The sequence below is a fragment of the Lottia gigantea genome (genome assembly GCF_000327385.1).
Source record: "Lottia gigantea unplaced genomic scaffold LOTGIsca_2, whole genome shotgun sequence".
NCBI classification, from domain to species: domain Eukaryota; kingdom Metazoa; phylum Mollusca; class Gastropoda; family Lottiidae; genus Lottia; species Lottia gigantea.
The window spans coordinates 6577047-6593064 of NW_008708400.1; the positions used below are offsets into that span (position 1 = coordinate 6577047).

The 16018-nt window shown below is 31.6% G+C and overlaps 1 protein-coding gene across 1 annotated transcript in view; it reads right to left on the reverse strand.

The window, feature by feature from the left end:
• The window catches only part of LOTGIDRAFT_182014 (hypothetical protein), a gene marked incomplete at its 3' end in the record, with an annotated part of 47983 nt that extends 32291 nt beyond the window's left edge, over positions 1-15692 (reverse strand). The window contains exon 1 of the mRNA XM_009053550.1: positions 15486-15692. Within this exon, the coding sequence (XP_009051798.1) occupies positions 15486-15608 (123 nt within the window). The remainder of the gene's footprint in view (positions 1-15485) is intronic.
• Positions 15693-16018: the final 326 nt, after the last annotated feature.

Consider the following 16018-nt stretch of genomic DNA (forward strand, 5'->3'; position numbering starts at 1 on the left):
CAATGTTCATAGCACCATTTGTTTTGTTGCACTTCTTTTTTTTAATTTTTAATGAAATAAAATGGATTTTTAAGTCTTTCTTTTTCTATTTGGGCTACTAAGGACAGGCAACAACATGGAGTGTGTAATGAGGAAAGTTTTGCCAGCACAGCAGAATTAGACTACGTTCATTTTGATTTCCAACTATTGAGGTTTTATAACATGCACAGCCTGTAGCACTGAGGGCAATGATATATTGTCTCAACAAGAAGTTTTTTACATGTTGGTACTTCTGGCCTGCATCATTGGGAGAAAAATCTGAAGGTATCATCTCAACATATTCAGGATACAACACTGAACCTTCAAGTTAGCTAGCAAGCATCTTACTCATTGAGGTTCCCTTTTTAGAAAGTCAAGTCTTGTTTATTCCCCTTGTAAAATCTCGGCCAAAGCTACCACTATGTTGGTATGAGGTAGATAAATAGTGGGTGTGGATGATTTATTTTGTCTAACAAGGTGGGCCAGATGTATGATGTAAGATACAATAATCAACCATAATAAACTAAGAGGTTAAAATAGTAAATATTATCTCATTATTCCATTACTTCTTCAAATATATTACATTTCTATTTTTATTATGTAATCTTACAGACACTCAGATCTGGAGTAAAATTCAACAAGTTTAATTATTCACACAATGACCAAATGTTTTCTATTTACCAATGTCAAATGCAGTTCTTCAATTTTGGAGGTTTAAATCAAGTATTCAAACACTAATTGGACAATTAGAGACCGAAAAAAAGTTTGCAATGGTAGAAACTTTGTATAGAAATGGAAATTAACATGAATTTGCTCACTACTTTTCAATTTTTCAATGTCAATTGAGATCTATTTGAATGCAAAATATTGGGAAACTGAGCTTCTCGTTAATGACAAGGGAACCTCTGTTGGGCTTTATTACTACAAATCTAGAGAGAAAAGACATCTTCCACTAATTTCTTCTAAAAATAGGTCAACAGTCAATAGATTTTAAGAAAATAGAACAAGTCTGGCAGAGGATAAAGGTCTTGAATCTGTTTTGTGTCTTGATAAACATATCAAAAATATGGCAGCCATCTTGGCAGCATCTGGTAGCTGACCATTTAAACCTCTTCTGACATGAACTTCAGCCTGTGGTCACTCTTTACCTATAAGGATACCAGGATTTAACCTTTACACTGCCAGATGTGACCAGAAGTGGTCTTCAACACAGTCAGAAGTAGGCTTCTAGAATTTTCAAGGGTATTTTTTCTCTTCACTTCAATATAGTCAAAGGCATTTGATGAGGTGGGAAATCGCAAGAACTCTTAATGGAATGAGCCACTGCAAGACCTTTTAATGAAATGACCACAAGTAAGAAATTGAAAGGAACACCAGATAAAGTCCAAAATTTGCACGATACTTTATTTAGTTTAGACATTTACTGAAAAAATCATCAAAAATATTTGCAACTCTGTCTGATTGTCTGTCAAAATATTGTTTTTCTTTACCATTTCCTTTTCACAATTCTAAGTCAAAAGCTGTGCTGATGCAAATTTAGCACCAGGTCAAAAACAGTTATGACTGAATCAATCTTAATCTAATGCTTCATGATATACATTACCCTATCTCAAGTCAAGTCAAGTGACCATGTATATTGATGTTAATGACATGCTTTCTTGATATAATTATCTCCCTTTGATCTCCTATCATCATAATTCTTCTATCTCTTACTGCCAACATACCTTTATTAACCCATATTAACTACACATTGCTTTCATGCCTTACCTCTTTTGATATTGATAACAGTCTAGATAGTGGCAAAACAATATTACTATACAAAAACAGGTTGGTAGTTCAGGTCATTCACAAAAAACTTGAACAATTTAATTATTACTCATTAAATTTTTGATGAAATTATAAAAACCACATTTAAACTTGAAGTAAATAAATATTCTACAATTATTCATCCATCTATAACTTACGTCAACAATATACCATTGTTAGTATAGAATCAAACCTGTGCTTGGGGCTCACAAAAATGATCAAAACACCCTGATCAATAATCAATATTAGATCAATTTTTAGGTTTGAAACTGGCTGACATATGTCTGTTTCAACTCTGATTTAAATGTACCACAATACTTTGATAAAGATAAGAGTGAATGGATTTTTAGGTGCATTAAACTCATCTGATAAACCTACAGGCTGTATGCTAATAAATCTACTGAAACTGACTTTGTGAATGGAGTTGGGTCATACGGACCACAATTTGCAGATAAATATACTCTTTTGCCAATCTTTTTAAAACTCTGTCATGCCTCTTTCTTTGATATTGATAAAAGCAACATGGATATTGATAAGAGTAGCCCAGTTCTTTAGGTGCGTTGAACACATCTGATGGCACTGTGTTTTTTAAGGCGTTCTCCAGTACCTGTTTTATGCCAAGATTATAAAATCTTTGATTTTACTGGTACATATTTATATTTTTTTTGTATAAACAATATTTATTAACATAATAGTATTGGGGAACAGGCTTTACAACAATTTACAACAACTACAGTGGTGGGTTTTGCATACCAGTGTAACCTGGTTATTCCAAATATTCCTCCAGATATAAACACCTACATGGCCATATTGCATGGTCAGATTGAACTGGTGTCCACTTCTAGAGAAGTTTGGGAACTATTGGGTACATTTCATTCTTTTTCTTTCACATAAAAGCACAGCCTATAGGTTTACTCCCATAACCATTTCAGAAGTTTTACTTCTTTGGCTGAATCGAGCAATTTCAAAGTCAATTGGAAGTCACAAAAATTTCATTTCATAAACTGTATTTCACAATATTGAAACCGTTGAAATAATTTCTAAATTTTAACAAATTTCATAAAAGAAAAACCCCTCTAGGTGTTAAAAACCATCATCTTTGAAGTTTTCATTTTAACATGTTTACATGTTTCAATAACTTTTTTCTGAAATTCTTAAATAAACTCTCAGAATATCTTGAGCTTTGATTAAAAGAAATGAATTTCTCTTCCGTTTTCTGAGAGTTTGGAATCAAAGACCTGCAGGCAATAAGAATTTTGTTTACATAAAGTCAAGGAGAATGGTGTAAAGAAAACAGTTTTTATTAAGATAACTGCTACTATTCTGTACAGATGTCAAAAATAAACGTTCGAAAATTTTTTGGCATTTCTTACAAAAATTTCCCCCTGAATAGAATGTCAAGTGGTGAGTGTAAAGCAATAAAACTTCCAATCTATTGCAAGCATTGAATCTTCTTACAAATAAGAAATGTATCATACAAACATTTAAACCACAATCTGAAGAGATGTGATTATTATTAAATAATGGGTTCAAAATTGTCAGAATCTTACATAAAGCAGAATTACTAATAAGATGGGTTTTTGCTTTCTAAATACATAATACTTCATTTCAAATGTCAATACAAATCAATAAGACTAAATTTAATATATGACCAACATGATTCAAGCATGTGTTTTATGTTTCACACAAAACCAGATAGAGGAAATAAAACACTGCCAAAACTAACACCAATATTGTTGTGATCTTTTCGCTAGGTTCCATTATTAATAGGATGGTTGTATCAGACAGGATATACCTGGTTCTCATCTCCCTTACTGATTACTATCTGCATAATGTTGTTATTTGCTGGTTCTTCACGTTAACTCAACCTTAGATGACTTCAGTATTGGAAGTTGGAATATAGAGATAGCTTTACAGCAACCTCATGTTCTGAAGTTCATTACTCTTATGAGGAATAGCAATGCCATAAAATAAAAACATTTTAAAGGAAATATTTTTTTTAAATTTTGAACTGTGCAAGATCATACATGCCAATAAGCAATTTCACAGAGCAATATTCTACTGATCAAGTTTTTTTATGGTTTATTTCAACACATATGTATTCTATCTCACTTGACTTGACATTGCCCAAAGGCTCACACTGCACACTTTTCCTTCATTGACCAACACTTTCTGTTGTACAAGGCATGATAAAAACAAAAAATATATATCTGTTTTGGGAAGAAATCTTACATATAATCCCAAAATTCAATTCAAATTCAACTAAAAGAAGTTGGGATTCAAACCACATAAATAACTTTTTATCTGACCTTAGATTATGAAACACCTGAAACACCAAATTAACTTCTTTATTGAATTTTTGGCAAAGATACTCTCAACCCTTGGTGATCAATTTAACTGCTTTTTTTGGCAATATGTTGAAGTTTTACAAGTAATATATCTCCATTCATCATGATATTTTTAACACACACAGAAAATATCTTGATTGTTCTTCCTACAGGTGGTCAAAATACACATTCTATTTTTGAAGTCTAGATAATATAACTACCAGTAATCTTACTATAGACAAGTTATTACTTGCATTCTACGAATTCAATGTTTGATACCTTGAATTCAATGTATGATACCTTAAATATCTCATGAGCAAAACTTTACTAGGTTTAAAACCAGAAAACTACAAATCCAACTTTTAAGATATAGGTATCAAAATGCATATTGGAAACCAGACTTATTTTTGCCTCTAAAAACCAGTTGGCCTTGATAAAAAACCTGTAATCAAAACTGTGTAGCTGATAACAACCTGTTATCTATAGATTTATATTCCCAGAACAAGTTGATTCCTTCTCATATTTCAATTCACCAACATTTACAGCTAAAGCTTTAGAGTCTTATCTTGAACAAGTTTCTCTTTTCAACTTGGCATTGCATCAATATTAATGTATATTGTACTATCTTGATCAATACCCTCTTTCTCCTCACAGACCACCAAAAAGAAAAGCAACAATCAGTATTCTGTTAGATCCCACTACAACATGAAAATTGTCAGAATTTATGGCAAGCGCTTGTAAGAGTCAAAGCCATTTTGACTATGTTTTTTTGGGGGCCATTTAGACTTCTGGGTCTATTCCGACTTGTAACCATAACGGTTTAGTGCCAAATTAACTATAACCCATGTAAAAGACATTTTAAAATTATTGATGGCTTCTTTATTAATAAAAGGGAGAGCACTGCAATGAAATTTGTTTCTAGAACTTTCAAAGAGAAATATAAGCATGTATGTCAGCTATTGATTGGGAATCTAGTCTATGATATCAGTGGACAGGACTAATCTCTGAAATTGATTGTGACTCCAAATCCATTTCTGTGGAAACAACTAAGGGGAACCTTTGAATGATATCATTGAACTAAATATTCAATTGTTAATCGATTGAATCAAATCAAACATTTTTGATTAATATACAAAAAAACCTTCTTGAAATTGAAAGAATAAGATTGAATATATCATAAGTTTTGATACTCAAAATTCCTACCTTTGCCTTCATCTGTTGAGTTTGAGCATCACTTGGAATAGGCATTTTTCCTCAGAAAAAAAGTATTTTCTCCTTTATATCTCTAAGATGTTTTATAAGGGACAATAGAATCACAATTATTTGTAATTCTCAATTCATCAAAATCCTAATATAACAAAAGATGTGCACAACTGACATAAGTTTGAGTCACAGTTAAAAATAAATGTTTCCAGTAAATTCAGCTAACACAATATGGTAAGTAGTGTCCTCTCTTATATTGCTTCCTTATAAACAAATTTCTGGTGAAGTAGACAATCAAATTTCGTCCTTGAATTTTTTTTAATTTAAATTGTGTCGCTACTATTCTAAGTTTTAAAATCTCAGCCATATGTTACAAAAGTTTGGTAAATTATTCACAGTTGTATGATTTACACCATTGTCTTTATTTCCATCAAAGATAAACTATAGTTCTACAGATTCTTGATGTTATTATATATAATAGAATATCAAACCAAATTCTGAAATCCGATGTCAATGAAGAAAATCTTAACTTAAGTTTTATGATCAGGGAAAAGTTTAGATCACTGAAAGGAAACCATTTCAAAATCAAACAACAGGTTCATATACTATGTGTGACAGTTCATTTAAAATCCAACCTGACTGAATGACAAACCAACAACAACGAATTGAAATAACCGTCAATAGAGGGGAAATACTTGAAATATTAGTCAATTTAATCCTTACAACAACCCACAATGAGTGAGAATAGCTTATTAATGATCATTTAATTAACAATGAACACAACTTAGCCATTTGTTAACAGACTAATCCTTACCCCCAGGGACAACAATAGGTGTGAGTGAACTGATATGATCTGTGGGGGCTACTGGTCATCATCAGGCCATTTAGTCCTCTAATGCCCTAATCAAGGACACAAAGGAGATTGATTTTTAGAGAACATAAGAAACTGTAGGTGTTAATGGGATCTATACTCACTTTTAAATATTATGTAACAATCAATCATGTTAGTACAATACACCTTCACCATCTGAATTTTAAGTGAGAAAGGGGAAAGATGGCCATAATTGGGAAAGGGGTTCTTATGGAATCAAATTCTGGATATAGCAATTTATTGGAATCTAAAGAAGGGACATGGCTTAGGCAGATTGATTTTGGAAAGTAAAATGACTGTACAATGTGTATCATCTGAAAACTGATTTCTTTCCAAGTTTTGTTTGTGTTAGTGATAAAGGCAAAACATATCTCCTTATTCAGAGAAGATTGATATCTGTTTACCACTATAAACTGCCTTCTTACTAAATTATCATACTAGAGTAGAAACTCACTGACTTGGGTTACCTTTCCTTACCACATTGTTTCTAAAACTGGACATTGAGTTCTTTTGATCTACTAATCTAGATTAGCTATAATCTACTGGATTAGTGACACTCTATTGTATTGTTCAGTGGGTCAAATTGGGGTTGGATTATTGACACACTTAAGTCTAACTTTAATCAAGTTTAGGTAAAGTACGAGCGCTGCATATGGCCCTTAATATATTTCCAAAGCTTTGTCTATGTGACTTTATGTTTCAATAATGTAATGGAGTTATATGTCCAATATTTCTTAGTTTATTAGTTGACAACATTTGCCTTGTCTTTTTCTAGTATCCTTAAGTTTCAGTAGAATTCTTTGGAAAAAAGCATTCAGAAAGTATATAAATTTGAATCAAATGGATAAAATTTTAGTAGTCTTGAGATAACCAGAGACATAACTGAATACTGTTCAACTCATCATAGTTGTATTCATTCAACAAAATCTAACATATTTTTTAGTCCTACATATTATAAAATATAAGCCACATACCAATTTATAAAGAAATACTATGAAACATAAGCTCAATAATAATTTCTCTACTTGAGATATTTTGTAAAGAAATAGGTTTACCTTAATTAATACTTATAATTAATATAGTTTTGGTCTGAATCATTTCAATACATTCTGTTTATTCAGTCATATTATTCTTTATTCATGTTTTAAGATGCATGGCTTCATATTCATAATATACTTTTATCAAATTTTATATCAGTTTATGTCTCAAATGAATACTTTTTGGGTTTTAATTAAACAATATTTTCCAGTCTTCTCTGTGCTGCTGAACTTCAAGATATGTAGTGTGTTTAAATGGAAACACTTTAGATGATTGTATAACATTAATACAGCCATGCCTACTAGGCCCAAAAATATCAGGTAAAAATAAAGGTTCAATAAGAATGTGCAAGCCTTGTCAAAACTTTGTTTAACGCACAGCTCTTGCAATCTTTAGGATTTTCAGATTTACTTCCCCTTAGTTCCATATACGTTGAAATCTGATTCCAATAAGGTTTTAGTCTAGTTGGCTGTATGCCAGTCATCTTGACTGAAACACAATGTTCAGTTTAGCTTACATTTCTTATGAGTTTGATAAAAAGATTTTACACTTTTCACAAGTTGACATATACAATGTTAATGTATTTTTTAATATTTAGTTTGACACTAGACTTTGATAGGTTACACATCAGTATATTAAATTCCTGAGATCAAATCAATTTCTTGATACTAGTTTTTATAGACTATGTTTCCTCAATCAAACTGACTAAAAATTCATATTTTCTACAGTAAAAAACATAGATCATTTCTGCCAACCTCCATATAAATCACGAAATCAAAGTATTTCTTGAAACCACTGAAGTGTCTTCTTAGTTTGTATTGAATAAACTTGCCAAAAATTCATATTTTCCAAAGAATTACACTCTTGGCCAGTGCTTTCATTGGGACTCTTCTCAATACACCCTAACATTCAAACACCTTTTTAGCCAACCACCATGTAATAATGGGATCAGATACACTTCTTGAAACTATTAAAGTATCTAAATTTGTACCAAATAAACTGAGCACAAGTTTTTAATAGCATTACAAACTGAAAATACAATAGGATAAACTAATTTTGTTAAACTAGTGAAGTATCTTCTACATATGTACCAAATAAACTTGCCAAAAATTCACAATTTCAGTAGAATTTCACACTGAAAATCTAGGTGAAGATTTATATTACCTAACAACAAAACATTCTCAAGTGACCCTTGAAATCCTATTTCATATTCTTTTAATAATATGTTTTTTTTCTAGATAGCTTGGATCAAAATCAAATAAGTTTATTATTATAAATCTAGTAGTCAAGTGGTACAGTTAGTACAAGTGTTAATATTACTTATATCCAGGTCAAATCTAAAATAAATCTATATCTTACAGAGATGGAGACTATGCAATTTAGGTGAGTGCTGCCTGTACAATGTGCCTTCCTGAGTCAGTTTAGTATCAACTTTCAACCACTTTCATCCATACCCAAATAGTTTGGATATAGGATGAACATTCAACACAAATTACAGGTCCCACTGTATCTGTGTCCGCTATTACAAGGATCAGATGAACAATTCACTCTACTACCGTATACAAATTATGATGGCTAAATAACAAGATGTTTGTGATTGCTACATTAATGTGATTTTTAATCAATCTGTATGTTCTACTATTATAATCTATAGTAGGCCTATAGTAGTACAGTATACTAGTCAGACTACCTAGTTTACTGACCTATATTATATATAGTAATTAGTAAACAAAGTATTAACTTGTTCTTAACATTCAGTCTGGTCAATGTGGACAAGCTGACACCAGGCTGTCTCAATACTTAACACCTTTCATCAACAACTCTGATGACAATTTTCTTCATTACAAAGTTGAAGACTCATGTCATACAGCTTAGATCTACCAATTCAACAGAACAAACTAACAACTAGCAGCCAACAACTCCCTCACAGGGTTCAATTCCCACTGAAAATTTTGACAAGCAATTTATCACACCAAATATAACTTTTCGCTAATAAAATGATTTGCACATTTTGAAATTCTTGTAGCAATTTAGAATGTTCAAGTAGTAAACCTTTGATACGCAGATCATTGCGATAAATTTTAATTTCTAATGAACAAAAAGGGGTCATTTTGAATCGCAGACTGATGTGATACCCCTTAAATTGAACCAAACTACCTTGACTATATTACAAATATTATCATTTCTCTGTCATGAAAATTTTCAGGAATCCAACATCCATATGTTTTGATCATTACTCAAATTATTGCCAGTAAACAGTAAGTGCATTGAGACAGGAAATGACCATAAGTTTGTTTGTTTTGATCTACCTACAGGAAATGCCAAGAGTCAACATCAAACACACAATAAAGATAGTGAACATAATATTATTGTTTTGTACTACTTTCTGGACACAGATATCTGGTAGAGCAAGAAATATGATAGATAACAAATATCTTAGAACCTTCTCCCCAGAAAACATAAAACCTTTATGGTTCTAGAAATAATAGCCAGGTAATAATTAACTGTGAGCCAACATTTGAGAGTACTTCCACTTCTTTGGTACAACAAAAATGTCTTCATTGGTCCAATCCGTAGAATTTTTACTTCTTAACAAATAAACTATGATATAAGTGGCTTCTGTCGCTAACTGGTTAAGTATGCTCTTCATTAGTGAGAGGGGGGTGTGAGATCTTAAATATTGCATCAACCATTGCATCCTATCCAGGGTTCTCAGTAGAAGCCAGCAACCAGCGAATTCTGCCACCTGTAAAGAGGAAAGTAGACGTCTGTCTTGACACAGAAGTTTGTTTTTAGTGCAGATCCACAGCACTCAAGGCCAAAGTGTAGCCGCCTGTTGTGAATTCTGAGCTGTCTGACAGCAAATCCACTGAGAACCTTGCATATCAATCAAAGCAATCCTACATAACAATTGCTGTGCAAACCAGATGTACTTTTAGTAAGATTGAACCATTCCTTTCCACTAAAAAAAAAATTCTATATGCACAAGGTTAAATAGAAATGTTATGAGAGCTTTTAAAAGCATAAAAATGATGTAAAATTTCCTGTACTACACAGGAAAGAGTGTTGCAAAGTAAACAACACTGTAAAGAAAAACTATAAATAGAGCAGTACACCTTTTATCTATCTTGTATCTTCTACCACATGTTTTCAATATTTCATCTTTACTCAATATCAACTAATTATATAATTGGCAAACTTCACAAACTAGACTCTTATTGCTTTTATCTTACAGAAACTGAACAAGTTATACTTTCCAAGCTTAGACTAATTGACTTCACCCCATGGCCTATGACAAATAACAGCATGCTGGTTCCTTTTTCAAGTGCATAAGGAGGAAATATGTGCTTGAAGTAGGTGTGTACGGTAGATCATGGTAACAATAGAATAGGCATACAAATACAAATGTAAGGCATGCTCACACTTTTTCAAAACACCATTCAATTCTCCACTTTGATTATAAATGGTAACTCTGTCATAGCTGAGTTAGTGACATTAGGTAAAACCAGGTTGATATTACCTTTGGAGCGAAAAAAGATATCTAAAGCTACAAAAGATGTAAGGGCATTGGCCAGACATACTTGTTAAACAAACAGTACAGTAAAAATGAGCTGTAGTCTATATGTAATATTAGATAACAATACCTACATTGTTCCATAATGTTTACATATATTATTTATACAACTATCTATTGTTACTAGTAAATCAATTCATACCACTGGTATTCTAGGGGAAAAATTAAATTACAGAAATAGTTCAACTTGAATGAATAGAGCAAAATATTTCAAAGAGGAAAATGTGATTATTGAATAGTTATACTTAAATGAATAGAGCAAAAAAAAAAAAAAAGTATACGAATTAGGTATTAGGAGGTGACAGACAATTCCCAGGTCAAATCTAGAAAGCACTGACATTGGCATCAGAATTTTTCTGAGCAATATTAGAAGAGATATTGATTTAGTCCTTATCGAATGTCAAACTAAAAATCCTGCTATCCAGTTCCCAATTTATTCTTCCTATTTTAAGGTAAATATCGGTGTTGAATAAAAACAATTGAAATCTTTCCTCTTTCAAGTTCCTTCAACTTTTTCTATAAACATCCTGACAATCATACTTGTCGTCTCCATGTCAAAATATCATAGTCAATAAATAATATCAGACTTACATGACATTTAGATATGTCTGTTTGTGATATTAACAATAAAAAATAATTACCAGTACTGTCAAAACTCTTAAAATAGATATTTTTACCAGAAATAAAGAACTAGCTTACCTTCTTCTAAAGATTTGGCAAAATATACAAGAAAATTTCACCTTAAAATCTTGAAGAATTAATTGAAAACTAGTAACAGTTGTAAATACAATCAGCAATCATTTCAAACAGGAAGTTACTATTTCCACAATTTATTTTATTTACGTTTAACCAATGCTGGTTTTAATCACAAGTCAGATCTTTTAAAACTTTTAACTTTGAAGATAAAACAGATTACAAGAGATTACGAAGAGGAATCCAGACTGGAAAATGTTTAAAAGACTTGATAAAAGTAGGTATAAGAGGCTTGATGTAAAAAGTAAGAGATATTACAAGCTATAAAGTAGTACAGAATACTTTGTACTTTTGCAGGACATAGAACCAAGATCATTCTTGGCCTACTTAACAATTTAGCAACAGGACATCTTGAAGGTCTATTCAGACACAACTGCCAATTCATTTACAACAGATATTAATTACAAGAATGGTAATATAATAAGATATCAAGTAAGATACCACATTAAAATAGGGCATGTTTTGGATAAAGGTAATTGGGAGTCCTTATCTAAGTTTCTACTTAAAATAAAATATTAGTGGATAGTCAATGAGGGCTTACAACACTTAGACTAATAAGTACTTTGAAAAAACCAAGATTAACCGAAATATAGAACTTGTAGACCTAGTATTAAGATACATCTGGCTTACTATAAGATATGTCAGAACAAATTACTTATATTCTAGCTAACTTTGGGCAAAGACAGATTTTCTCAAACACAGGTATAAAGTATAAATCTGTAAAACAAGATGTTTTTCAACGCCTACCTTCATTTTTCACAATATAAATATGACTGGATATAACTATACAACATGTAAAATGTGTCTACCATCTGTCAGTTAGGTAAAGGTAACTGTATTCAACTAGGTCAAGACAGGTAAAAATATCAACATTCAAATCTTACTGGTCTATTTTGATTGATTAACCTCAAGGCGCACAGTTCATCATTATTTCAAATCGAATGAAGATATCATTGGCTAGAATATTCAAATAATCCATTTGCATTGATGATATTATTTTGAACACGTGCAAAGATTTGTGTATAAATGTATTTATGCATAATACAAATTCAAAAGAATTTTACATTCTAATGAACATTTAAGCTTAAAGAAGCACCTACAATATCCATTCGACCAATTATACCTTAGTTTCAGAAACAGTAACTTTTTAAGCTTACATAATCAGTAATAGTGTTCACAGATCATCGTCGAAATTCGAACCTTCAAATTCATGTGTATCCATAATTATTCACGTTTGAAAGTTAAAAATTGAATTTTAGTGAGACTATGCCATATATAGAAAACACATATATAGAAATAGACAGTGAAATTTCTAGTTTGAGGTAGGCTATAGTGGAAGGGATTATGCGATTTTCATGCATTTTAGTACTTCTGAAGACTATTAAAGCACAAAAGACCCAAAATATTGCCCGAAAATGCTGACTGTTCCCTTTTAACCTTGTAATCAGGACTTATATATTGATTTAACTATGTTTAGAAATGTTAAAACTACATAACAAAGATTTACATTGAATGAACACTTCGTAAAATTTTCCATAATGTATAATTAAATGCAATCATTAACATGCAACACCTGCACATTTTATACAACATTTGAAACAGGATTGTGAATAAGTTCTTTTTTATGTTGATCAAAACACAAAGGCAATATGGCTGTAGTGTAAAATATCTTGTTTAAATTATTCAACATGACTGTAGGTATATCATTAAGTTTGATAGAAACTTTTAAGACATGTTTAAATAAGATTTTATATTTTAATTTTTAATAATAGAATTAATTTTATTATTCAGAACACAAATAAGCCTAGGGTGGGTTTGTACTTGTTATGTTACCTTCTTTCAAATACAAATTATCTATGTATGAAGTACAGTACCTATAGTTCTAGGAAACTAGGGAGATTAGAAAAAGGCATAAAACTGTTATTATTAAACTAAAATAAAATTGAAGGGAGCTGATCCATATTTCATTTTCGTGTAGTGTAATGAACAACTTTTTTTTTAATGGGACTTGATAATTTGTAGGCCTATCAGTCAATGAATGAAAAAATGTGTTAATAACATCTAGCTAGTGTATCAGTGACAATATTTTGTAAATAAGGAAGTTAAAAGAGGTGAAATAATCTGACCATTTAAAGATAGTGACAGCTGATGATAAGATTTTAAAATTGATAGGGATTGATGGACAACAGTAGTCTCATTACCCCCTTTCCCTCCACACACACACAAACTTTTTCAATCATGCAATATCTTATCCTATGACACAAGAGAACCTTCTCCTGAGAAATGGTGTCAAGGCCACTATTAAAACTATAAACAGAAGTTTCAATCTGTCATACATATTGATTCAAGAACATGAATCACTTGAAATCTGAGATCATAAAAGCACAACAGGTGGAAGCCAATTGATTCTAAAAGATCAGGGCATTCTGTTCAAAATATTCACCAGTGAGTCTGTCCTCATGTTAACTAAAAGTAACTCTGTCAAAAGCATCAACTACGTTTTTAAAGTCCCATCCCTGATGAAAAATGAGAACAAAAAAAAAACATGTCTTTCAATCATGACACTTCAAAGTTTTATAATTTCGAAAATAAAGCACAAATGGTGGTTATTTTATAGGCAGATGGTAATTTAAATCAAAATCTAGCAAAAGACTCACCTTTGGGTCACAAAATATCCTTTATTTGAAAGAAAATCGAGAGTTTCTCAACACTTGGCAGGTTCCCCCATATTTCTCTGAATGGTGTCGAGGTGAAGGTCGTCAAGGGAAATAACTCCACTTTTCTAAACCCCCCTTCACCTACACATTTCAGACCACTATTAACTCACTATAACCATGCACCATGCATTAAGAAGAAATTTCAAGGTTTTGAAATATAGTTCAAGTCGGCTTCCTTCAATTCTTGCTCATTGAATATTATCATTTTAAATTTAAAAAGTGAATATTATCAAATATCTTTTTTTTAGTAAATTTTGGCAAAACTCAAGCCCTCAGACCTATCAGAGAAATGATATCTAATAAAGTCTGTAAGAGGAGGGTTAAATATCTACTGGATCATTCAAGCACATGATTTTGATTTAAGATATGAATTTTTTGAATGATGATGAAAGGTTAAGTAAGGTACAAGGGTAAAGAATTGTAATGGATCATTTGTGATGAGGTATTTTAGTATTTAGGAGGTATTTTAGTATTTAGGAGGTATTATGATCAACACAATCATGCAAAATGCTTAGGGGTTGGGTTTATTATGGAAGGGAATACATGCATATCTCACCTCTCTAGAACCACTCCAAGTCTAATGGAGAAAAAAAAGGAAAAATACAACTACAGTTCTAATTGTGAGATGAAACCTAATGGTGAAAGGATCGAAGAAAATACTAAGTGTAAACAATTTTTCATTTTAATAGTGTATTACTGATACCATGTGACAACGCTTAATGTATGGGGGTGTCGGTGCATTCAAATTAGGTAGAAAATAGAAATATACAAGTGTGCAGGAACCACTGACATATATTGAATGAACAAGGGATATATTTAGTACAAGTGAGCTGGGAAATAAAAGAGAATTGGTAGATTGAAAGGGATAGAAATCCCATGAACTTCAAGGAAGTCCAAAATTCTACACAAAAAGAAGTTTCACATGAAGCTATCAGACATTTGTCAAAAAAGAGCCAAGGTGAGACAAGACTAAAGGGGCCCTCTCACTATAGCAATAATCATGTGTAAGGTTGTGAAAAAGAATCTTAAATTGGGTTTGGAACTCATGATCACTTTCATTATTCCTAACTATTTGTAACTGTTAATCACTGTTGTATGAAAGGCCCGTTAATCAAGTAAAAGAGGTCTTTTCGCAATCTGTTGGTTTAGATTGCTAAAAATATTTCTAAAAAACTCACCGATTGTAACATTTCTTCTGCGTCAATCAGCTGACCTCGTCTAGAATCAATGGTATATTCTAATTCGTTAATTTTCTCTCCCTGAGCTTCAATTTGGTCTGACAGCACACTGACTTGTAACATTAGACTCTGTTTCTCTGATTCCAGTTTCCGAATTCTGTCTTCAAGTGTTTCTGTGAAGTAGCCATTTACCTGCAGAAGAAAAACAAATGTTTGTAAAGACTCGGCTAACAAAAGATGATCTGATATGTCATGTAAGAAATATCAAAATAAACAAAGCTTCTTTAAATCATGCTTTCAATAACCGTCATGTTTTTACGATTTGTCAGTCCATTTCACAGAATTAGAGGGATATGGTAGTCAATATTACATGCTTTATCAGCACATTCAGCTATCCATAACACTTTTCAGACACTAAATCTAACACATGGTTGCCCAACAATTCAAGAAAATAAACCATGAAAATTAAGAATGTTATTATTACTTCCAGGCAGCTCTAATATGCAGTTATTGCTTACAAAATGCTTTTAACT